This window comes from Varanus komodoensis, unplaced genomic scaffold, assembly GCF_004798865.1.
Source record: "Varanus komodoensis strain SLA01 unplaced genomic scaffold, ASM479886v1 scaffold129, whole genome shotgun sequence".
NCBI classification, from domain to species: Eukaryota; Metazoa; Chordata; class Lepidosauria; order Squamata; family Varanidae; genus Varanus; species Varanus komodoensis.
Genome location: NW_025335373.1, coordinates 23,385 through 46,629, shown reverse-complemented (window position 1 = coordinate 46,629; position 23,245 = coordinate 23,385). Strand labels below are relative to the sequence as shown.

General features: G+C 52.1%; 1 protein-coding gene across 1 annotated transcript; it reads right to left on the bottom strand.

Annotated features, from left to right (window-relative positions):
- Positions 1–1,196: 1,196 nt before the first annotated feature.
- Positions 1,197–22,086, bottom strand: SUSD2 (sushi domain containing 2). The gene is made up of 14 exons (XM_044422510.1): positions 21,761–22,086; positions 20,126–20,330; positions 15,839–15,990; positions 15,207–15,374; positions 14,311–14,482; positions 13,515–13,716; positions 12,487–12,572; positions 12,100–12,368; positions 10,982–11,134; positions 8,239–8,397; positions 5,324–5,578; positions 4,309–4,581; positions 3,346–3,528; positions 1,197–1,442 (listed from the first exon to the last, which is right to left on the bottom strand). The coding sequence occupies exons 1-14, from the start codon at positions 21,828–21,830 to the stop codon at positions 1,366–1,368; spliced, it is 2,424 nt and encodes an 807-aa protein (XP_044278445.1). The 5' UTR covers positions 21,831–22,086; the 3' UTR covers positions 1,197–1,365.
- Between the last annotated feature and the right edge of the window lie 1,159 nt (positions 22,087–23,245).

The following is a 23,245-nucleotide window of genomic DNA, read 5'->3' as shown; positions in this document are numbered from 1 at the left end:
GGCATTCGTTCTTCGTTGGTGGGGTGGCCAGTCATGTGATTGGATACTTCTAATTTGGTTCAGACGAAAAGTATTGCAACGTCCCACCACGCCTGTTTTCTTATGCACTGTGCAGTGCTGGAAGACGCCAAGTGCCTCGCTGACCTTCTGGCGAGCTGCATCTCGTTGGACTGAACAAGTTCACTGTCTTTGATACGTAGAAGGAATCCTTTTGGCGCATGCCGTTTTTGGACAAGCCAAATCCCCTTGTTTTCTTGCAGTTCCTCCACTAGCTCGTGGCGGCAGGGTGAACGCCGATGGCCCTCTGTTCATCTGATGCTCCAGATTTTGCTTCTCTTGGGAGCAGGAGGCCGGGGGGGGGGGGGCAGGAGGGGCTGATCAGCTTCCCCTTCTCCCCACTGCACTTCGGTGTGTGAGCTCCGCTTGTGCTGCTGGATGCTCTGGCAGCCGCCGTGAGCCAAAATTGGCCCGTGGTCACAACCGACAAAGGGAGCAGCCTCACCGCTCCTGGTAGTGTCCCCTGGGAGACTAATAGGGTGAGGGTTTTTGCAGTCTTCCTGAGACTTCCATCCGTCAAGCATCACTGCCAGTGTGCCATGAAACAGCAGTTTGTCCACAGGAGGCGCCCCCCCCCCCCGCTGGGTCCTGCAGAATCACATTGCGGCACCTGCCCCAAGAGGCTTCTATTCACACATGCTCGCTTGTTGTCATTCCTGGTTTTTAAGGGAGCCCCATGTGGTCGCAGGCGCTCAGAGGCCTTCATCTCGATACACTTTCTGGTAAAACAAGGTATCGTAGGTTGCGGGAAAGAGAAGCGCGCTCTGTGATCCTGAGCCGCAATGCTGTGTGGGGTGGGGGTGGGGGGGGTCCTAGCCACGGGCACAGAAGAGGCTGCATCTGCTGGTGGAACTGTGTCGCTGACCCTGCTGCTGGCTTCTGGGTGTGCGTGTGGAAATAGCTCCTTTGAAAGGGCTTCAGCTAAAAGATCCCAGAAGGAGCCCGAATGAGTGAGTCGCCGTGGCTGTTGCACGCATCAGATAATACTTTATGTTCTGAGGCAAAGAATCGATGGTGGATCCTCATTGCCAAAAGCATTAAATAGCTCAGGTCTAGCTCATGCCCTGACCACATTCCTGAGCTGACAAAGGGCAGAAATAACAATAACACGATAGTCCCTGCATTAGCAAAGCTGGAGATTGATTTTAGGTGGTTTATTAGGTTAAAAGAACCAACTGAAGCCAAACTGCATCGTATTACCTAGTGGTCAGAGGGCATGGAAACCTCAGAACAGGAAGTCTCTCTTCAGGTGGTAGAAATCCTCCTCTCATGGAAGAGTCTGCCCTGGCGGACTGACGGGGGTGCTTCTCAACTGGTCACCCAAGAGACAGCTGCCAAGCTCAGGAAGCCCAGGATGCCGAAGGGAAGTGCCTGCGGCCCCGCTCCTAGGGAAGGGAAGGGAAGGGAAGGGAAGGGAAGGGAAAGGAGAAGGCTGGTGTTGCTCTGGCCAGAAGAGGCGCTTCCCAGGAGCTCCTTTGCTGAATGCGACACAGAGGCAAAACTGGCCAATTGTGGCTCTGCTAGCAGTGCAGCATTGCATCTAGAAGACATTCTCCAGATGCGACTTGCGTACACTTACCAGCTGTGTAACACTGAACTTTGCATTTGTGGACACCTTAGATGCTCTGTTCTGACCAAAATTTAACCTAGCCTGGTCTCGGGTGGCTTCTGGGGCTACCCATTCAAAGGCATTATGGAGCTGTGCCGCTCCTGACCTCAAAAGATGCTTTGTGATCATCAGTGATGTGGGTTTTCCACAACAGTTTGAACTAGAAAAACCTTCCAATACAAATTGGGTTAATTTGTATAGGCTCATCTGACTAAAAGTCATGCTGTCCTGGAGCAGGAGTGGGCCGCTTGTGGCCTCTCAGATCCGGCCGATGCCGAAAGGCAGTGTAGTGGCAGAGATGCAGGCTTCTTCGCGGCCCTCGCCACCAGGGAGGAAGTTTCCAGCCAGACGCCACTTGCTTCCCCCAGCAGCGCTGCAGCCGTCACCCACCTTGTTCCATTGCCCGTAGTCTCCTGCCAAACCAGGCAGCCGACACGGCGCCACTGTGGGCCGGTGCTCAGCAGCTATGCTATGAGCCTCCAGTCCATTCTGGTACTACACAGACCTGTCAGGACTGCAGCATCGTCACAGGCAGGCATGCAGGAAACTCCTCAACTCCGTGCATGGGACCGGTCCAGTCCTTCAGCTGCTTGGGCCGGCTGTTTTACATGGTCCACAGCCCATGCGGAGTTTAAGCCGGGGGTGTCGTACAACTAACTGGATAGTGATCTGTGCATGGCAGTGTCACCATCTTCAGCACACCAGAGTTGGGAGCGTGTCCTGCCACATATGTGAGGCCAGAGAAACAAACCAGTTGCCCAAGGCTGACCTGGAGATCACGTCATCCTGAGCCGCTCCTGATTGAGGAACGGCAGCACACATTGATTTATTTTATTGCTACACTGTCTGTTAGTCAAAGTGACTCGTGCAGCAGTTAAACTCGCCACCCGCAAGGCGTCTGGCATGCAGATGGTTTAGCGGTAACTGCAGAGTCTGATTTCACAGTGAGCACGTCTAAAGCTGGAACTGATCTGCAGTTCACAATTTACTCTTCTATTCGTGCAGAGGGAGTTAGGGATGGATAACCTGCAGACTGAACTTCTGAGAGGGGATCTACTTCTCAGACTTGCTCAGAAATGTCGCAGATTTTCCCATGTGCATTCAGTGATGGCCCTCTGCTCCCACTAGTGACTTGGAGAGGGACAGACCCCTACAGATCCCTGGGTAAGGATCTGCCAGTCGTGCCACCTGCTCGTCATGCTCCTTGGCAGGGCCACAGGTCAGCACATGCATGCCCTCAAGTGGCCACCGGAGGGCAGCAAGTCCACAAGTCCTTGATGAGCTTTCTGCCATCAAGCAGGAAAGAAGCCTGTTGCCAAAGAGAACAAGCCAGTGAAAGGGCCATCACTTTGCTGCTGCATCTCTGGCAGGTACTGCAGGACAAGAGTGCTCTTCTGCAGGGGGAAGGTTGGCAGGATCCTGGATTCCCCTCTTCTGCCATCCATGACGGACAACAGGATGCTGGGGATCACAGGAGCGGAGCCGGCTGGAACTGTGGTCAGGCCAGAGGGCCAGGAGGCCACTTCTCACCCGCTTTGTTTCCCTACATCTGTGAAACACTCCGCCATCTCCCATCCCAGCTAAATCATGTCTCTGAACAAAAACCATGCTCACTTAGGTCACAGAATCCTAGAGCAGTAGCGCGAGGGTTGGGGTTAGCGTGTTGAAGTGCCACCTACCTGCACCTGGCAAGCAGTCAGTGGGGCCCCCTGACCACACTCCGTTGCCCTGGCAGACTCTTGCTGCTGGCCCTACGAGAGTGTATCCAGGATCGCAGTGGAAGCGAACGGTGGACCCAGCTAAGTAGCTGGTTCCTTCCTTCTTGCCATTTTCAGGGGGAGCCAGCCAGCCACAGGAAGCCACTGAGAGAGAAAGGCACGTGTGCTTTCGGTTAAGCAGCTTCACCAAGCAGGGACCGTGACGAGGGGTGACTTGGGGACACAACAGCAAGTGGGGTGGGTCCCCTTAGAGCCACGCTCAGCCATTCTTGCCCGGGGGATCTGAGCAGCCAGACGTGGGGACCAGGGCTTGCTTAGGCTACAGGGAACCTGCTCTCCACAGGATGGACATGACTGGGTCGGGTGCACCATTTTTCTGACTCCATTTTTCTGACTTCAAGACTACAGACAATTCCACAGTTCCTGCTGCCACCTTCTTGAGGGACTGGATTCTCTGAGGACTGAGCAGCTGCGTGGTCCAGAACAGTGCACCCAAGCTGTGTATTGCCAGCAAGACCAGCGCCAGGAGACCAGCCCCAGGCAGAAAGGCTTGAATCTTCCTGGCATTTAGAGTCAGGGTTAGGAGAGGAGCACATGTTCCGGGAATGACTTCATGGGCACTTGCGCTGCAAATTCCTGTTCCCTTGCAGAAGGGCTGCATTGCTGGTTCCCCTCCTGGTTTAAATTCATTAGTGCAACCCAGTGGTTGCTTTGGGAACTACAACTGAGCTGGGGTGGCATTTGGGCTCCGTGTTTTGTAGCTGGGCAGGGTGTGTGTGTCTTTACTTGGATTATTATTTTGTCTCATAGGATTCCACTAGCCAGTAGTGCTGAAGCTGGTGGGCAGAATGGTCCACAGAGCAGGCGATGGCATTTCTGCATGGTTGCAGAAGGATGCTGGGCAGCTGTTCAAGATTTGCTCACCTGGTCGTAGGCTCTCCTTCAGGGTCTTGTAGCGCTGGTGGGCCAGCTTAGAGCTGTTCCCCACAGCTAGATCTCTGGTTGTCAAGACATCAAACCTGCAGAAAGGATCTGATTGGCAAAGCCTGGCCGTAAGCTCTACTAGAGGGTCAGCTGGGTCTTCAGAGGGAGAAAATACAGGCACAAAAGAAGGATTGTGCTTTGGTCTGTAGAAGTAGTTTTCCAACAAGTATTGTGTGTCATAAGTGAAAAGGGATGTTTCATTTATGATGGCCCCTAAAAGAAGGGAAGGTGATGCGGTTACTTCTTGGGCCTAAGCACAACTGCTTCTCCAACTTAAGAACAGCCACACTGAATCGGACCAGAGGTCCACCCCGTCCCGCATTCTTTCCCCATAGTGGCAAACCAGTGCCCCCAAGGTCCCTTGAGCAGGATGGGTGCAAGAGTTCTGCCTCTGATAAAGGAGGAGTGCATAGCCAACAAGGCTAGTAGCCACTGATAGCCTGGTCAAGGTTAGGACTCATCTGCTTTTTGTGAGAACAAGGGCAGCAGACACAGCAGGGAGGGGCTGGCCGATTAACTGCTCTGCCTGTTCAAGCTACAAGATCTTCCACCACTGGAGTGGCCCAAAACATCCGTACGAGAGGCAGGACTGACGCCCACTGTGGGGCAGGGACTTGTCCATGCCAGAACCCCAAGGAACCTCTCTGTCGGCCTGGTCAATGGATTGCCTTTCTGCTGCTTTAAACGGGTTCCCAGCAAGCAGACTTGAAGGTGGAATGGACCAGGGGGGCACAGCAATATGGAGCTGTGCGGCTGCTTTCCTGGCCTGGCACCAGGAGCCAGCAGGATGGCGCCTGCTTCCCCTCCCACCTGACAGAAGCCTCTTGAGCGTCTAGGCCTGCCCTAGAGGGGCCGCTTAGTGCGTCTGGGCTCAGACTGGTCTCCTGCCTCTCTCAGCCATTCTGCCCCGGATGCCCCTTTGCCGGGCAGCGGGTGGGGGCTCTAGTCCACTCACAGTCTGCACCAAAGGCAAAGAGTTCTTCAGGGCTGCTGCTGCTGCTGTCAAGGGTTGTTCCATTGCGGAAGGTTAAGTCGTCCTGGGGGTCGTCATTCATCACCCCAAAGAGCCCCCGTGTGAGAGCCTGGAATTTCTCTGGCAGCAAAACGGTGAGGCTCAGCACCCTCCCGGCACTCGCAATCACTTCTACACCAACTCCAGAGGAGAACATGACGTTGACATTCTGCCCAGGGGTGGTGGAGAGAAAGAGTCCTGCAACAGAAAGATGCTATGTGGACTCTGCTGTGGGGTGGGACAGAATTAGGGGGCAGCCACATTATGCAGGAGTGGTCAGCGATAATTCAGTGCTGGTCCTTGAGAATTTTATCTCTGTTTCCATGCTGCTCACCCCACCCCTCCTTTCAGGGATGGCTTAACAAGAAGTGGCTGGGAGGGATTGTTTGACCTCTCCTTCAGAATACAAAGAACAGCTCTGAGCTGTTAGGCAATTTAACCTGTTCCTGTTTGCTTTGGAGCAATTCTGGGAAGCCAAGTCTTTTCCAACACGATGCTTGCCAGCCTCTCTCATTGCATGGGGCCTTGGCTTTGGATTCTGCAGCACCCTGACAGACAAATATAGCTTTAGGCTAGAATCCAAGATACAGAAGTGCAATTGACTAAGACCCACTCACACAATAACACACATTTGCTCGCTGAATTTATGTGCAAACATGCATGTTCATTCACTGTCAGCTCCTGTTTGGACTCATTTTACTGTAGATGTTGCACAAGCATATCAGTGACCGATTAAGACCTATAATTAATTGAATTGCTTGCTTGTCATGTGCTTACATGCAATGCAGTCACAAAAGGGCAAATGCTATTTTGGGATGCATTAACAGAAGTATTGCTTCCAAATCACTAGAGTTGTAGTTCCCCTCTACCCTTCACTAGTCACACCTCATATAGGATACTGCATCCAGTTCTAGGCACCAAGATTTAGGAAAGATGCAGAAAAATTAGAAAGGGTCCAGGGAAGGGCAATAAAAAGGATCCAGGTTTGGAAACGCTGCCCTGTGGGGAGAGACTGAGAGAACTGGGCATGTTCAGCCTTGGGAAGAGAAGGCTGAGCGGGGACATGAGATCCCTCTAGAAGCACCTCAAAGGCTGCCACAAAGAGGAAGGGCAAGATCTCTTCCTGCTGATGCCAGAGTGTAGGACACGGAATAATCAGTTCAAGCTGCAACCACCCAGGTTCAGGCCAGTTGTCAGGAAAGGGTTCCTCACTGTCAGAGAAATACAACTGTGGAACCAGCTGTCTGGAGAGGTGGGGGCTCTCCCAGAAACTGGATAGCCATCTGCATAGGATAGTGTAAACTGGTGTCCTGCAACAGCAGGGGGTTGGACCTGACGGCCTTCATGGCCCCTTCCAGCTCTGCAATTCTGTGATTCCATTTCTTCTTGTTGGTGTTATTTCCTGTATTTTTCAAACTTGATTTCAAAATGACAGAAAATGTCATGGGAAAGAAGAGAAAACAGAACCTTCTCGTTTTCCCTGATACAGCTTTTAAAAAAGCAGCAGGTCAAGGAGAGGTGCTTGTCAGTAACAGCATCCACTGGCCCAAGGCCCGGCAGGTGGGGCGGGCCAGTGGGTGCCTCCTGCTGGGCCACCGTGCGGGTGCAGCCTTGCCCTCTTGCCCGTTTGCCCCTCGGCCCCCACTTTGCAATAGGCTGAAGAAGGTTTGGTTCGAAAAGGAAGAGAATGCAGCATGGGCAGCTGGGAGGAGGAGGTCCCACAAGCCCCCCTGGCTGCTTCCTTTGCCCCCTTTGCTGCCCTGACTTTATTGGCTTCTATGGAGTTACCGTCTTCATAATCGCACATGGAGCTGCTGCCTCGCAGTCTTGGGGGTTTCTGCCTCGATGGCTCCTTGGTGTAGACGCTGGTCCTCCCCAGCTCCTCAGGCAGATTCCCTGAACACACGCGGCCCTGGTGGCTGCACCCCCTCCCCGACCTTCCTGCCTGCCAGTTACCCCTCTTTGGAGTTGGCCAGTGCCGTGGTATCGTTTTGCTCAGGGGCTCTGCTTCGGCAGGGACGGCTGGTGCCTGCTATGTCCTTATCCATGGCAGCTTTTACTTTGAGCTCAATAGGAGCTATCTGTGGTTCTCCATGGTGATGAATCTACTTGGGGGATGGAGTTCAACACCACGGGTAGCTTTCATAAAGCTCAGAATAAAAGCTGCCATGGATAAGGAGCCCCACTAACGCAGCAGCCACGTCTCCTCTCTGGCCACCCTTTTCTGGCCGCAGCCGCTTTCAAGGGTGCTTGGTTGAGAGACACCAATCAACTGCTTCTAGCTGAGGGCTGCTTTGCTAGACATAATTCTGGGGGCTGGAAATGTGTTCTGCCACTGAATTACAGGCTGGGACGGGGGTCAGACCCGATGACCCAGAGGCCCCTTCTGGCTCACTCTGCTTCTCTGTCTCATGTTCCTCCGAACACAGGACCGTGCAGTGGGCTTTGCAGTGGAGAACGGCCCAGGACTAGGACCTGAGCCACATTCCACACGCCCCTGGATTCGACTTTGCCGCCACATTTGTGTGCCTTCCGGTTCCACCAGTGCCTTTCATTTCTTTGCTGATTATTCGGGTCTCTCTCTTATTCCAGTGCTTCTGATAAGCATCCCTTGCCAACCCTGGGAGGTTGCCCATGGCTGGTGAGAGAAGCCCTGCCTTGCCCGCAGAAGGAACACAGTGCAGTTCCTGAGAGTCTCTCCAGGCAGGACTGGGAAGGAATCCTGCCCAAAAAGCTGGGTGGTGGTGGTGGGGGGGGGGCTGCAGCTGCCAGTCCGTGTGAACAGCCTAAATTTAGGGGGCTAAATGGAGGGGCCATTCCAGCTGAGTCTAGGGCTGCTTCTGCCCTCTCCACCTCACCTTTCAAGTCCATCCAGGTTTGTTCAGAGAAGTTCAGAGCTCTGTGATTCCACAGGACCTCCAGCGTGTCTGAGTGCGCTGGGATGCGTATCTCAATCACATCTGAGTTATTCTCCCGCATTGCGATGGCGGAGAAGCCCGTCACATTGGCCTTGGCTCCTAGGAGGCAATAACAATGATAACGAAGCAAAATTACTACCATGCATACACTGTGCTCCCAGGGACCGAAGATGTGCCCATGCTTAAGTTGCGTCCAACAAGACAAGAAAATGCTAAAAGCCTAATTGAAAATTGTAAATATCAAAAAGCGCTGAAGCCACACAAATCCTAGATAAAGAAATCAATTTTACCCAAGAACCTACAAAGTCTAGCAGACTGGACTTAATGTATCTCCCCTGAGTGGGGAGGAGGTTTGACTTGTGCAGCCCTAACCCTAGAAAAGGGCTTAGCAGTGGGCAGCAGTGGAATCTGAAGCAACTCTCCCCTTCAATTATCTTAATTTATGGGGGGCATACATATAAGAATGGAGGCATTCCTTGAATTATCCCCTGGCTATTCAGGTCAAGGAAAATGTTATCGATAGCCTATGATTAGTTTCAGTTAGTAGCCTGTCCTCCTGAAAGAGCCCCACGCAGAAGCAAGACGCCCTCTTAACATCACACCAATGTCCCCTACTGATCCGTTGTTCCTCCCCAAACAAAGCCAGAGGCTCATGTCTTTGCAGACTGGAAATTTCCTCCGTGTCCTGGCGTGCAGGCCCACCCGCCCGCCCTCTCCACCATGTGTAGATCTGGCTCTGGTTTATTGAGCCTGTTTGGTTGATTATTGACCTTCTTTGTGCAGGATTTGGCCACACCTGAAAGTAACACTGCAGCTGGACAGGGTCAGCCCCCTGGGGCACCATGCTCCAAACTTGAGAAACTCTTGGGGAAGCGTGAGGCAGGCTGCCGGACGCCACAGGAGCAGCCACGTGGAGGAGCGCAGCCGCCCTCCAGCCCCACTTTCGGGAGCAGCCCTGCAGATCTGGAACGCAGGACCTGCAGCTCCTTCAGCCCACACGCCTGGACCAGAGGCCACGGGCTGCCACAGGAGTAGCCACAGGGGGAAGGTGGTGCTCCTTCCTCAGTCCTGCCTCGGCTCTCTGCCAGGGCCACCCAGGGTGCTTCTGTCCCACCAAGCGGCCACCATCGCCCAGCTTCCACCGGACTGGCGATGGCCCTGAAACCTGCGGCTTTGCTTGATCCTGCCAAAGTGCCGTTAAGCCTTACTGGAGTTGCTCTTTAAGGGCAGGCTGCCGGATCCTGCTTCATGCCAAGGGTGAATGGGGGGCCCAGTGGGAGGGCAGCAGACAGTCGGCAGCGCTGGCCCATCCTTCATGCATGGAGCACCGATTTCATCCCACTAAGGTGAGCCAGCCTGTGAAGGAGCCTTGCGATGGGCCCTTTTCCCAGTGCAATCCCTTGTGGGAACAGGCACAAGTCAAATCCCTCAGAAGAGCATTTATCTTCTGAGGTCTTTCCATGCTGCCTGCCAGGGCAAGACGTCACCCACTGGTGAGGCAGGATGAAAGAGCTCCGCAGCAGCATCTTCTCGGAGTGGTCCTCCCCTTCCATCAGGTGAACAAGGAAGGAGGCCAGGAGCAAAGCACAGTGCGGTGGTGCTGGGAGCCGTTGTATCATAAAGGCTGGTTATCAGCAGGTTCTGCAGAGGTAAGCATTAAATAGTGGATTTAATTAAGAGCCTGTGGCTTGCCTCCACATCTGTTAGAATCAGCTGAGGTCATTTTGGACAACCTGCCCACTGATGGTTTTGGGCTCTATTTCCCGTTCTCCCCAGCCAACATGACACTTGTGGGAGCACAGATCTTCCACCTAGGTTTTAGACCCTGCACTTAATGGACTTCCCCAGGGAGGGGGCGCTTTGGATGGTTGTCTGAGTTGCCCAGCACGCAATCACTGCTCCTCTTCTCTCCCCACCACCTTCCATGCTTTACAAATGCCTTTGCATTCCAGATGTGTTGGAGCAAATAGACAAAATCCCAGCTCTGCCAAAAAGACTAACATTTTTGAACATGTGAAGTTGTCTACTATACATTTAGTCCAAACCTGTTATCATCATAATGGTGGGACTCAACTGGCCTTTGCTTCTCCTGCCCTGAAGCCCAGGCACACTTAGTTTTGATTACGCATCATTTTTGTTGTAGAAAAAGATAGGGTTTTTTTTTTTTTTTGCTTACAACATTTTAGAGGGAAATAATAAAATACGTAAATGTAACCTGGCCAGGCCAGCCTCCTTAACTATAGAATGATTTTAGAAATGGGAAGCTAGAATGCTTCTGTGCACAACATCGGCTCCAGGTCAGCCCAGCGGGCTCTCACCAGTCTAGCTGCTAAGGCTGGGCTGCTTCCCTCTTGCCTCGCCACCCATGAGGCCTCAGTGGGCAGCTTATGGTGGATCTTGGCCCCGGGGCTTGGCTGAAGCTGCACCACTGTCCAGAATTCTTTCTCCAGCATTGCACAGGAGAGGTGGGAGCTGCAAGTCGAAGGGAACAACTTCCTAAGGCTGTCCTGGGATTGCCTAGTTGAAGAGGGTGTTCAGCTGCAGACCTTCCTGCATGCGGCTGCTCTCAGCCTTTCCACTGGCTATATGGGGCTGGTGGAAAACGGGAATGTGGTAAAGCAGAGTTTGGTTAAAACCTGCAGGGAACGTGGGTTCTTCGGGAGGTGAATGTCCCCAGCCTCACCTTCCTTTTCAGCAAACACCTCAGCACGGCGAGTTCTCGCTTGGATTCTCAAGGAGGTGAGGTTGGATTCCAACACTGTGTATTCACCGAGGCCTTTAAATGTGAAATTTGTGCCATCAAAAGTGATGAAGTGAGGATCCCCAAAAGCAGAAGCTGTTAAACACAAAGACAGAGTTAACTCAGGACTGTCCCTTTCCGAGGGCAGATGCACCCCAGGGCCTCTGGGAAGCAGCATCCAAGGGTGCCCAAAGGCCTCCACTTTGAGGGAGAAGGCGGGCTGTGCTCTCGGCGCCTGAGGCTGGGCTTGCAACTTCAATCAGGCAGCAAAGGAGGCCCTTCTCGGGAAAGCACAGGTGTGCTTGAGTAGGCACACACTTCTATGATGCAGCCTCCGCAGGGTAAGCCTACGTGAGCCCAGCCCAGATCCTAAGCTTCAGACGTCTCCTCGGAATGAGCTGTGCCCTTCAGGAAATCTCGTGATCAAGTTTCCCAGTCACGTCTTTCCTTAAAGAATCTCAGCCTGGAGCTGGTAGAATCTGTGCCCTCTGGATCCTACACAGCATTTTTGATTTCTGACTCATATCTCCCACCTTTTGCTCTGGATCAGCCACATACAAGAAAGATGCAACCAGGTTATATTTTATATTTATATACCAGGGTCTTTGTTGCCTGAGAAAATCTCTGAGCAACATGTGTGCCCCAGGCGCATTCACTGGAATAGAACATGCAGAAGGCTTCCACTTTGCTCAGAAAGTATCCAAGCTACTAGTCCGAAAATAGGTTAATTCAAAATTTCATTTGTTTTGGCAGGCACCAAAAGCTGCTCAGGGGCATGCCAGCACCCATTCATGCTACACGGCTTGCCCCTGCCCTACAGCACTATCAAAATAGTCTGCCTGAGACTCACAGCATTTTCAAAAGTTAATTATCATTGCAAAGTGTCTCTGTTAAGTCAATTCATTTTGGGTTTTTTACTCCTTTTAAAAATCTCAAGATCTGACAAAGTGTGCCACAGCCGGATGTCCGTGCAACAAAGCAGCGGCCATTTCCTAAACACCTCTGAGCCCACCTGCTTGCCTGGGGGGTCTGCAAAGGACCACAAGAAGCAGTGAACGTACCAGCGCGGGGCGGATGGTATCGCCTGCAGCCACTGGAGGGACGATGCTTGAAGTAGACCGAGCAGTTGTCGGACCACAGGCAACAGTAATAGAAGGAGATGACATCATAGAGCCAGTGGGAAAAGCCGGGCACCCTGGGGGGCCTTTTGTAAGGAGGCGCGCCCCAGTCGTGCCCGCGGTCCGGGGTGCTTCCCCCGATGGAGTCTCCCGTGAGGACCTGGGCTCCTGCAGCGTCATAGCAGCACTGCTGCCCCGCAGTGTATTGTGGGCTGAGGGGAGGAAGAGAGGGGGAAACAGCTCAAATTCTTCGGCCAGCAAGGCGCGTCCAGGGACCGTGAGCTGCTGAGGCACATCCCGCCCAGGGCCCACCCAGACGCAGGGCCTTACCTGGCCTGGACAGACCTCACACAGTGCACTGCCCCCGGGTGGTAAGTGCAGACGCTCCCCCTTTCGATGTCACAGCCATAGTCCGTCTGGAAGAGAGCGATGGAGGGCTGGTCAGAGCCGCTGTTGTGCCACATTAGGAGTGAAGAGTTCGTTGGTGGACTAAAACATTTGCATCCTGCCTCGCACCACAAGATTAGCAGGGCTTTTTGTATCAGTGATGCAGACAAGGAGCCAATGCAGTTTGCGGCAGCAGCAACCATTCCAGGAGGAAGAGCAAGCAGATCCTGCAAACACCAAATGCCCGCGTCGCCTTCCCTGGAGAGAGTTTTAACGTAGTTCAAACAGAGCAACGCTTGACAGTCGTAAGGCCTGTCTGGGTTCCAGCAGACCTACTTCCTCTACGTAGCATGCACAGGACTGCATTTGGCATCAGAAGCCCAATTATGTGAGGTGGATACTCTGGCTTAGGTCTTTTAGGATATTAAAGCAGCCCTTTGACTTGAGGTGCCTGGGAATGACTAGTCCCCCAGCAAAGCTGTTTATGTACTGGGAAGATGGGTTTCTGCACCAGTTCATGTACCTTGCAGCTGGATTTGTCAAGCTGCTCACTGTCTTCCTAGAATACCCCAGGTAAAGGAGGCTCTAGCAACTCCTCCTGGGTCTTGTAAGAGTGACTGTGGTCGTGTAACGGTTGCCACAGCACGGTGTGCCGTGGACTTCAGTGCTTGTCCTAACTCTGCACCTTCTCTCAGAGGCCTGCTTGTCTCTGCTCCTGGGCAGTGCCTGGCTAGCGCTCAGGGGTGGTGCAGCCAGGAAACCAGCCGCGCCTGTTCTCTGAAGAGCAGGCAGAGAAACGGAAGGTGCTGCTCTGCCCTCAGACAGGCCTTGCGGATGAGGAATCTCCCCCTCTCCTCCTTGCCCCATCCCACTCCTGCCTCCCCCACCTCCTAACTGCCACTGCAACCAGGCCTCCCGGTAACGAAGCCCCTTCCCACAGAGACTCCTCCAGCCAGGCATGTGCGGCCTACATGAAACCGGCCAGTGTCTGCACGGGCTTGTGCCAAGGTGCAGGGGCAATCCATGATCTCGTCCAGGAAACTGGGCAGGCCCATTTCTTTCCGGTCCCATTGGTGGCACTTGGCGGTGCCCCATGCCGTGGAATTCTTCCGGAAGGCGTCTTCCAAGTGCCAGGCCAGAGCATGCTCGGTGCTCCAGATGGACGCCACATTGCTGGTAGAGGGGAGCAGAACAAAAACAGTATTCAGAGTTTGTAAAGAGGGAAGACTGTTCGGTGTGTGTGTGAAATGTATTAGCCATCTGATCTGAGAGGGTCAACACCTGTTTCGGCTGGTTCAGGTCATGTTGGAAGAAACAGCCTTTTCAAGAAGCAGGAAGTGGCTTCCTTGGAGATACTAAGCTCAGAGTTAAGCTGGAAATTCCATCCACTTTCCATCAGTTACAGGAAGGCAAAAGGAACCCTAGAAGAGGGCTGAAGGGGTGTCAAGGCTGAATAAGATCGGATGGGAGGAAACTCAGCTTCAGAAACAAGGGTGAATGGGCACTAATATAGTTCCACGCCTTTTGTGGCTGGATCGGCTGCTGCAGAGCTGGCCAACGTCTATGTGGGCATCTGAGAAAGCCAAGCCTTGGCGCCATGTGGAGCCTGAGAAGCTACCTGTCTGCAGCCATCGCCTTATGCTCAGCCTTGCCTGCCAGGAACTCTTAAGATCGTGATGAGCACTTCATGGAATCATGTGAGCCAGGAGGACGTTGCGGTGCTAACCTAGCCGGAGTGCTCAGGAGTCCTGGAGTTTAATCTCTCACCTCTGACCATCAGAAGACAAATGTGAAGAAATCCTCAGTGCCCCAAGTTCCCAGGTGCTGTACAGAGCTGAAGGGGCTGGCAGGAAACTAAGAGCCCCTGTGTTGGGGTAGTTTCTTCTCAAGGTGTAGAGATATTTCCATTCAGCTTCCCATTCGTTGGAGTAAGGTCTACCTGTGCAGGAAAGGGAGTGGGGTGTGTGTGTGTTGGTTCAGATGCTACCGGCTGCACTAGGACAGAGCAACCCTGCCTGACTTGAGGTGGAGCACCACTCATTGCTGCCTGCAGAAGAGACTGTTCTGGATCACGCAAAGTTCTGTCTAGTCCAGCATCTCCAAGAAGTGGCCAGACCATTCCCTGTGGGAAGCTCCCAGGCAGCAGCCCATTCCCCAGCTGCCGGCTCTGACCAGAGGGGGATTATTCAGCACCTGCCTCCCACTGATGGAGGGGCCCTGCTCATAGAAGTTGCCTCCGCCTGATTTTCTGGGGTCGCCCCCTTTCGCTGGCAGCACAGCCCAGCATAGTTGCCTGAACCCTGTGCAGCCTTTCCGGGAGGCTGCACAGGTCACAGGAGCTGCTCCTGCTGCTCCAGGGAGCTGCCTCTGCCCATCTACCCCTGTGCTGCCTGGCAGGGGTTCTGCAGGGTGGAAGGTGGGGTTGGCCCAGTCCCACCCGGACGTGCTCTGGGGACTGGCGCCTGGCGTCTTCCTCCTGCTGGCAAAGCAGTGGGGCTCTACTGCCGACTCGCAGCCCTTCCCTGCCGGGCAGCCCCCTTTGCTCTCACGATGAACAGACATGGGCCCATCCGGAGGATGTGGCAGATGACCGGGAATGCAGATCTAAAGCCTCTCTCAATCCGCCCGCCCCTTGAGCAGACTGCTGGCAGCTGTGGACATACCGGACTCATTGTACCCCCAGACTTCTACGTTGACGTGGCTGGCCCGAAGTGTCTGCTGGTTCCATGTGACAGTCAAGTTTCCCCCTGTTCCAGGAGTGCCATAGTATTGCCACTTGGTTTCGTTCACTAATTTGCTTTTTTCCAAAGGGGATACTTTGCTATGATGAACTGCATGACAGAACAAAAGGTGGTCATTGGTCCCGTGTTTACAGCACGTCGCCCCAGTCCTTGAACGGCATTAACTGTGGCAGGTGTTCAGCAAGAGGGGCTATGAAGAAGCGGCTCCCTCGGTTCCCTCCCCCTCATCATAACGAGAACCCGAGAGGAAAGCGCCTTTGTGTGAGCAGCGGAAATCCGCACTCCCTGCTTGGGACGTGGCAAAGGCAGGAAAGGCTTGCAACGTGTGGAAACGCTTCATTCAGGCTCCTGTATTGGCCGACAAATGTGTGGGATGTTTCTTCAGGCACTTGAAATGAGGGCAGCTGCTTTGAGGAAGCCCTGCTGTGCTTCTTGAAGAAGCAGTTCCTCGGAGAGCAAGGGGCCAGGGCCAGGGCCACGGTCTGCAGAGTCTTGGTTTTAGGGAAGAGCACAGAACATGTACATCAAAACAGCAATGGTGGTTAATGAATCACCTGAGACCCACGTGCTCGACCAGGGAAATGTCGAGCCACCATCATTAGAAATTTCCAGGCTGACCATGCCAATCTGATAGAGCAAGGGGGAGATGCAGTGAACCCGTCCATCTTCAGCAACATACCCGCCAGTCACAACTGTCCGTGCAAACCTGCGGTATTAAGAAGAAAGCACACCCTGGCTAAAAGGCCCAAATGGATCATCCCAAATGGGCAGCTGCCTCCTCAAGAGCTTTTGAGGATGCCTGTCCCCACCCGCTTGCCAAGGTCTTCTGCATTAGCTCCATGGGCTCAAGCCCACAATGCGCGAGAGTTATTTTGCAGGCTGAACAGCAGGGAAATGCCAGCAATGGCATTTCATCTTATCCTAGCAGAACCCTTGACAGCTTCAAGCCACTCTTATATCTGCTTTTATACTAGCATGTGAAACACGGTTATAGAAGATGCAGGACTGGTGTCCCCACGATGGAGACCTCCAACATCACCTAAAAACGTGGCCATTTGCTGCCCCCATCAAAGGACATCAAAACACCTTAGGGAATGCTAGGGTGGTCTTTTCTCTCTCCTGTTCTAGCTTCTAACCTTGCTGTTTGACCCTCCCTCTCAACATCTACTCTTGCTAGTCACCCCCCCACAGCTTCTTTAGCTTGTATTTGACTAACGGTTCCTGCGTGTACCGTCAGGCCAGTTCAAAGTAAGACCTGAGGGGCGGGGGGCGGCCTTTCCCAGCTCTTCCCTCTGGGGTGCTCTGCAGCACCAAAATCTACATGAGAGTCGGGAAGCGGAGGGTGCTGTAGTCTCCCTTCCTCTCTAGTCTTCCTGTCCATTGGAGTGCTGATCCTGGGTGTTTGCATTTTGGGTTGGGCACCAGAGAAGATCAGCGTTTGCGGATGCATCGCCCACACTGCTGCTTCTCAGATTCCCTGTCGGGACTGATGGAGGTGGTCTCAGTTTTGGTGCTGAGGTTCCCTAGAATGATAGTTCAGAGGGATCACAACTTTCATACCGAGGTTGCTGAATATGGGGTAGCTCTGGACTTCATGGCCACCAGGACAACCATGGTGTTGTCTCAACATGCCATCAGCCCAGCACCTCCAAAAGGGGTTTCTTGGCTGGGCAGGAGGAGGAGGATTTCTAAGTGGGTGAATAACAGCTGGCCGGGAGAAGGGCTTTTTCTGCAATTGGAACATGCTTCCAATAGAGACCCACCAGACGTCTCTTCTCATTCACATGCCAACTGAAAACATTTCTTTTTCACAAATATTTCAGTGAGTGCATTGGCTTGGTTTTATAATGATTTGCTATACTGGCTTTTATTGCTGCTACTGCCATGCTAGAGTTTTAACTGCCAGACAATCTTATTTAAATGATCATTTTAATTCTGCTGCGATCTGGGCCAGGGAGAGCATCAGCGGAACTGTTGACAGCAGGCTCTGACAGGTGCATGTGGCACTTTGAAGACCAAGTGCCTTAGATTTATTATGAACTTGACACCGCAATTAATGTGGGTCCAGTAGTAGAGCTGTCCAGAGCACTGTCTGGTCCAGTTTTATTGGATGAATTTGAGTTTGGATGCCAGGAAGTACTTTGGATGCCAGGAAGTCCTTCCTGAAAGTTAGGACCCCAAGGGTGTGGAATGGGCTTCCACGGGAGGTCGTTGAGGCCCCATTGGTGAGGGTGTTCTAGGATAGGCTGTACACGCACATGGTGGGCATGTCGTGAGTGGAGCCAGCAGGAGCTGGGGGTCAGACTTGATGGCCTGGGAGACCCCTTCTGACTGGCTCAGTTTCTGTGTTTCTAAGCCTGAGGAAGTGCACAAGGTGCTTAGCAAGGTTCCACCTGTATGCTTGACCCTTGTCCATCATGGCTTATTTTCAGATGTAAAAAAAGGATTTGCACTTGGGTCCAGGAGAGAACAGTGTCTCTCCAGGGTCTCCTTGAAAGAGAGAATGGTGCCAGCCTCTAAAAGAGGCTGTGACTAAACCACTCTTTTAAAAGCTTGAGTTGGACCCAGAGGATGCAAATAACTACAAGTCTCTTGCCAACATCCTCTTCCTGAGCAAAAAGTTTGAGAGAGTGGTGGCCAGGCATCTCGAAGTACTCTTTGATGCATCTGACTATCTAGATCCATTTCATTCGGCTTCAGGCCTGGTTTTGGAATGGAAACTTCCTTGGTTGCCCTGTGGGATGACCTTCTTCAGGAGACAGACAGGAAGAATGTGACCCTGTTGATTCTCCTGGACTGCTCAGTGGGTTTCAATAGCATAAACCATGTCCTTCTGGATAGGCTGGTTAGGTTGGGAGTAGGAGGTACTACTGTTCCTACCTAGCCAACTGATTCCAGAAGGTGGTGCTGGGGGATGATTGTTCTGTGCCGTGGCAATTATGCCAGGGAGCACCACAGGAGTCTATCTTATCTCCCATGCTCTTGAACATCCACATGCAACTGCTGGGGGAGGTCATCTGGAGCTATGGCGTCATCAATATGGAGATGGACCTCTATTTTTCATTGAACTCAGGGGAGGAAGTGGTTGTTTGGTACTGGCCAGAATGAGGGCCAACAAGTTGAGACCCAGTCCAGAGGAGATGAAGGTGCAGTTGGGAGAGCTTCAGCCTGTCATGGATGAGGTTGTGCTGCCTCTAAAGGGCAGGATTCATAGTTGGGGATGCTCCTGGATCTTGAACTGTCACTCAAGCTTTAGATGAATTTGGTGGCATGGAGCACCTTCTGTCAGCTTAGACTGATTTACAAACTACGACCCAATCTGGACAGGCAGAGCCTGGCAACAGTGATCCATGCACTGCAACCTCTAATTTGGACAGCTGCAATGTGCTTTCCCCGGGGCCGCCTTTGAAAATGGTCCAGAAACTTCAGCTGAACCAAAATAAAGCTGCACAGTTGCCAGTTGAGGTGTAGGTCCAATTCAAAGTGCGTGTACTAATATTTAAAGCCCTGAAAAGCTTGGGGCCAGGCTATCGGAAGGAACTTCTTTCCCTGTACATACCTACCCACATCTTCTGAGGTCCTTTGTAGGGAGCCCCCTCCAAGGGAAGCAAGGAGGGTGGTGATCAGAAGAAGGGCTTTTTCGGTTGTGCCACCCACTTACACGCATGGAGTAAGCTCTGCAAAGAGGTATCCCCTGGTACCTACACTTTTATCTTTCTCTTTTTATTCTCCAGATATTTCAATAGTTAAACTATAGCTTTAATATTACATTTATGTCATTATTGTTCCTGTATTTTTAATTTAATTACACCAGTAGCGGCCTTGTTGGATTGCTTTATTGTGCTGGTGTTTTCAGTGGTGATGGTGGTCCTGTTCGTTATTGGCTATTTAGTGATTTTATTGGTGTTACTGTTTTGTTGTATAATGTTTGTTTTTTGTATTTGATTTTGTTAACTGCCCAGAGTCCCTTTGGGCTATTGAGTGGGATAAACATCATTGAATAAATACATTGTTGTGAATCACCCAGAGAGCTTCAGCTTTTGGCGGTAGACATTTAATAAATAAATTAACTAACTAACATCTGAGAAAACTTTGCATTTCAACTTTCCTGTTTTTGTGGATTTGTGAATGCAGGTGTGGCATGGCCATAACAATGGGCTGTCATGGAGTCAAGTTCCTGTTTCCTTTCATTTCTCTGACATTGTTACCTAGACGACGTTGCATTTGTCAACTTGATTTGTTGCCTTGTCCTCAGACTACACTATAATGTATTTCAGGTTATTATCAATGTTATCATTGTTGTTTACACACTAAAGGTTTAGTTTAGTTTTTTCCCAGTAAAAGCTACTTATTATCAGTGGAGGCATGGTTAATGATTTTACTAGGGCAAAGACTATTTAAAAACAGTATCCAGCTGAAGTCTTTGAGATGGTACCAACCACACCATATAAAGACCCGTGTATTTGGAAGGAACAGTGTTACAAACGTGTGCATAAGAGAGTTCATAGCTATATACTGGGAATATTTACCTCAACAGAGCTATTGCTCCTTATAAGCTAACATGAAGAGAGGAGATTCTGGTGTACAATATGTCAGGCTGTACCTCAGCCTCTGACCAAATTTATCTATAAGTGAAACCTGAAACTATGCATTACAGATGACACTATGGCTAATAAATGTATTAGGGTCATAGGGTGTCAAAATTCCTCCCTCCTTTACTTCTTCCAGCCCATTTACTATAAAGAATCACAACAGACTAAACAAAGGAGCAATTTCTGCAAAGGATTCAGATGTTTGGAGGAAACCATTATGCTTCCTCACTTGACTCCGCGGAGGCTCACCTGCACTTCACAGAAGATTGGGGGTTGAAAGTCAGGTTTAGAGGTGTAAAATCTTTCCCACCAAGCAGTGTCCCAGAATAAGGAGAGATGGTCAGGCAGAATTCCAGGTAATCTGAACAGCAAGTTCCCAGGGACTTACAGGTTGCTTGGCATGAACAGCTGGGCTGAGATGTACCGCAGTGACCAGCACAGGAGTCCTGGGCTCCTAGTTAGAATGGAAAAAGTAAAACTGCAAAAGCCAGACGAAGCACGACCTCCTTCATGCTTCAAGGAAGCACCCCCAGGGGAAGTGAAGGGCACTTCTTCCAACTCCCTCCAGCTCCCACAATTGTGGCTGAAAACACGTGTGGACCCAGTGGGTTGAGCCCTCTTGCTCCTTGACAGGTTGATGGCATGCAGTGGGGATGCTCCAGTCCAGTCAGCCTGGCTTCCTCTTCTGCTGCTAAATGAGACACCTTTCCTGAACAATTCTGGCAGAAACTTCTCACACCTGAACTGCAGCCCTCACCTCTCTTTCGTTCTCTCTCTCTCTCTTCCCCTCAGGCATGGGTAGTGCCTAAGCTTGGCTAGCTTTTCCAGTAGAAAAGCTCCCCTTCTGGGGAGGTCCAAAGAATTCGAAAAGGAACTCCCCCTCATCCCTTCTGCTTTATCAGCACTGCTTTTGCTCAATTATGGGGGGAAAGGTTATTTTAGTAAGCAAGACCAGTTGCATGGGACAGGATCCAGCTGCATGTCATGCTGCCTGCAGCAAAATAGAAAGTTTAGCTAGTTTGATTTACTTGCTCGATTAGAGAGACAAACTATCCCACCAAAGGCACTCCTTCCAGTACCCATCTACAAAAGACCGGAGCCTCGAGTTGCCGGCCCACAGAGTTGCAAGCTTCCCATGCTCAGGCCCTGCGGCATGTTCTGCCAGGGCCTCTCTCCATCCTCGGTAGGTGCTTTCTGCATGAAGTTTGTCACAACTGTGCCTCCCCGGACACTGTCCCCAGTCCACCAGTATAAAGAGATGGTTGCTTTGTTCCTTTCTCAACTTTGTTGGCTGAGGAATTAGTTCTGATTGGAGACAGCTTGAACCTCACCTTCTTGTAGTTTTCCTGCCTTCAGCAGAATGGTCACATTCATCCTGTCTGCTGTGGCAGCCTTCTGCTTCTCTTCTCCCCCTGCTTTGAGAGCATGGTCAGGCCGTGTGTTTCTGCCACCCGCTCTTCCCGCAAGTCTCCCGCAGCAGCCCCGGAGAAAGCTCTATGTGTATCTTCCGCCAAATGAACTGCCAACAGCAGTGCTTGAGTTCCAGCCCCTGACCCTGCACCAGGGAGCACGGAGCAACCATATTCAAAGGCTGCCACCAGGCCATCTAGGACAAGAGTCCCCCCTGCTTCCCTCACTCCCTGTCCTGGGAACCAGGCAATGCCAGGATGAGCGGGGAAGGGAAAACCACAAGGAACTCAGAAGATGGGTGCAACAAGGGTGGGGTTGCTCTCCAGGGTTTGCTGCCAGGAATGTGCTTGAACATGCTGGAGCCTCTTTCTTCCTGGTGAACATGAACAGCTTTGTGCAATTTGCAAATTAATCCCCTGGGAGGTTATCCAGTTAAGACTCCCTTTCAAAGAGCAAATGTAAAACTGGACTTACCGGCTTTCAGCCCAACAGACAAGCAGAGAAGAATGAGCAGAAAGGCACTGCAGTGGCAGACGAGTTCCATCTTTTTCAGGGACTGGCCTGCCCCTCAAGCTGCTCTCCAGGAAGGAGGGTGTCTTTGCACGGCTGTCTCTCCTGGAGAAGAGATCCTTGGACTTGTCGCTCAAAGGTTCCTTAGGAAATGCTGATAGGCAAGAGGAGCAGCGGCGAGTCACACGCTGTCATGCTGGCAGTGGCAGGAACGCCCTCCCTGCCTCTTCCTCAGGCGTGAGCAGCAGACCTGTGCAGGGCCAGCCAGTGGCTCTGTGCTGCAGGCCGAGATGACGGTGGAGCGTGCGGGCTTTGCTCGCTTGTCTTGCTCCCTGCTGAGGAGGGATCTGTCCTTGCAGGTGCTTGGTAGCTGAGGCACTGACTGCCAGCTTTGTCTGGCTGTCTCTCACATTAGTGGCTGTTGTCCTGAAGAGTTGGCACGATTCTAAAACTGGCAGTCCTCCACATGTTTTGGCTTACCATTCCTATCACCACCACCGAGGACAGCCAAGAGTGAGGCCAGGGAGCTAGATCTTCCAGAGATGGAGCCAGTGCTCTCAGCAGGCCTGGGAAGCCCGCAGGGAGCCTGGGGCCTTACAGGAGAGGATCATGCTCCTGTTCCCACAGGAGAAGGATGGTTGTGCCTCTGGCCACCTAGTCGCCAAGAACACTGTTACTTCAAAGGCTGGCCAGAATGACTCCCTTCCGAAGAAGTGTCTGATTAGGAAGAGAGGCTCCTCTTGAGAAGGGACTCATTGGGACCAAGTCCTTTAAAGCACTGCAGCTGAGTGCTGGGTGGGGCTCAGGAAGCTCTGTTGACAGAAGCCTGTCCTATCTATCCAGTAACTGCCAGAGACAGGGTCATATTTTTGGCTCCAGCCTCCTATTGACCCGACCTTGGCTTGGATCACCACGCCTCTGATCGCTGCATTCCGACCTAACTCTGCTGGTGGGCTGTGTTTTCACTTGGCTAGTATCCAGGGCTTTTGAAACTGGCTATGCCACAGACATTCTCTGGAAAACCCTCACTTGCTTACTGAAACTCTGCTTGACCATTTGTCTGTTGAATTGACTTTCTGATTACATAGAAACATAGGAACAGAGCGAGTCAGAAGGGGTCTCCTGGGCCATCTAGTCTGATTCCCAGCTCTAGCCAGCTCTGCTCATGATACGCCTACCATGTGCATGTCTGGCCTATCCTTGAACACCCTCACTGATGGGGCCTCCACCACCTCCAGGGGAAGCCCATTCCACAACCTCAGGGTTCTAACTGTCAAGAAGGACTTCCTGGCATCCAAACTGAACCTTGGTTCCTTGAGCTTTGCTCCATTGGAGCACATCCTGCCTTCCTCTGCAGGGAAGAACAAGTCTCTACCCACCTCTGTGTGACACGCACTCACATACCTGTATGTCGCCAACAGATTCCCTCTGAGTCTCTTTTTCTCCAGG